The sequence below is a fragment of the Monodelphis domestica genome, chromosome 4 (assembly GCF_027887165.1).
Source record: "Monodelphis domestica isolate mMonDom1 chromosome 4, mMonDom1.pri, whole genome shotgun sequence".
Lineage (NCBI taxonomy): Eukaryota > Metazoa > Chordata > Mammalia > Didelphimorphia > Didelphidae > Monodelphis > Monodelphis domestica.
In genome coordinates this window covers 440,248,208-440,250,123 of record NC_077230.1, presented here as the reverse complement: position 1 = coordinate 440,250,123, position 1,916 = coordinate 440,248,208, and the positions used below count along the sequence as shown (strand labels likewise).

The window sequence follows — 1,916 nt, the reverse complement described above, 5'->3', positions numbered from 1 at the left end:
CAGTTCAGGTCTGCATCACCTCTATCAGGCTTAGAGATTTTCCTTGAGAAGTGATTTAACTTGTTCAAGGTTAAACAACCAAAACAGAACACAGGTCATGCTGACTGTCAAAATCTCAAGGATGTCCTCAATAACTGCTAATTGATGGACTGACTGATTGCTCCTTGTCCTACCTAGGTCAGTCCCTACATGAACAAGTCTGAAAATGTCCAATTTCACCAGTGTGACTGAATTTCTGCTCATGGAGTTTTCTGACATCCGAGAACTCCAGATCTTCTATTCTTTCCTTTTGTTTCTCATCTACTCTGCAGGCCTGATGGGGAATCTCCTCATTGTCATGATCACCACCTTTGACAGGAGACTCCACACCCCCATGTACTTTTTCCTGAGGAATCTGTCCATGGTGGATGCCTGCTACCTCTCAATAACTGCTCCTCAGGCATCTGTTAACTCTCTGGTGAACAACAGGGTAATTTCGGTTACAGGCTGTGCAGCTCAGGTATTCCTAGTGATTTTCATGGGATATGTAGAGTTTGCTTTGCTCACTGTCATGGCTCGTGACCGTTATGTGGCCATCTGCCTCCCTCTCCACTACCCAGTGATCATGAGTCCCCGAGTCTGCATGCAGATGACCTTAACCTGCTTGTTGACTGGCCTTGTGTACGCAGGTTTCCACACTGGCTACACGTTTCGCTTGTCTTTCTGCCATTCCAATGTGGTCAATCAGTTCTTCTGTGACATCCCCTCTCTCCTAAGGATCTCTTGCTCAGACACTTTCAGCAATAAGTTATCCTTAATTGTTTCTGATCTGGTGGTTGGCGCTAGTTCTTATGCCTTCATCATTGCATCTTATGTTCGTATATTTTCCACGGTGCTCAAGTTTCCAGTGAAAGAAGACCAGAAAAAAGCCTTCTCGACCTGCATCCCCCACATCACTGTGGTTTCTTTATTTATTATTTCAGGCTCTTATGTATATTTCCAACCACCTTCAGATTCTGGGTCTTTTAAGGATATAATTCTTTCTGTATTCTATACTGTAATCCCACCCTTTCTGAACCCCATTATATACAGTCTACGGAATAAGCAGATAAAAGGTGCTATAAGGTTATTAATGACAAGAACCATTTCATTGAGAAATAAAGCATAAATGGTAGCTCTTTCTCAGTATTTTTCAACCTAGTTGATCATTATGGAAAAAACTGACATGAAGATGTATCTTTTCGTGCTTCTGTGGGTTTATGGTTTGACATTTGTGTGTTGGTCGTTACAAATGAATAACTATTCAAAATTGTTAAAAATCCTTTAGAATTGACTTAACTGTCATTGATATCCACAGAATTATTATCATCTGGAGTATATTCGAGACTTCCAAGTAATGTAATTTTCTTAGTCTAAAGTAGCGGTTCTCAGCCTGTGGATTATGTTTGATTTGTAGCAATGAGAATACATAATGCATGTCAGGTATTTACATTCCAAATCATAACTGTAGCAAAATTAAAGTTTTGAAGTAGCCACAAAAAAGTTTTTTTTGGTTTGGGGTCACTGCAACATGAGGAACTGTATTCAGGATCATGGCACTAGAAAGGTTGAGAACCACTTGTCTAAAGCCTTTGTCTACACTGCTTATGATATATAAATAAGGCCAAAAATGACTCAGTGTTTTTTTTTAGGTACATATGGCACAAATTTGAGCCCAAATTATCAGAATAAAATCAAAGGGAAAAATCAAAGCTCTCTGATTGTTTCTTGGACTTAGAGAAAATGATGGAAAGATCAACAGAAAGCAGAAATGCAGGCTCTTTTTCATTTAGAAAATTAGGCAGGTATGGGTTGTATTGAGCTTCAAGGTCCAATGTCTTATCACCATTCAGTGACCTAAAAAAGGTATGTGTAATCATGAGCTGAAAGACTGAAAA

General features: G+C 39.4%; 1 protein-coding gene across 1 annotated transcript; it reads left to right on the top strand.

Moving 5' to 3' along the window:
* Positions 1-205: 205 nt before the first annotated feature.
* Positions 206-1,147, top strand: LOC100027230 (olfactory receptor 14C36-like). Its single transcript, XM_001377549.3, has one exon. It carries the CDS (start codon positions 206-208, stop codon positions 1,145-1,147), a length of 942 nt encoding a protein of 313 aa, XP_001377586.3.
* Positions 1,148-1,916: the final 769 nt, after the last annotated feature.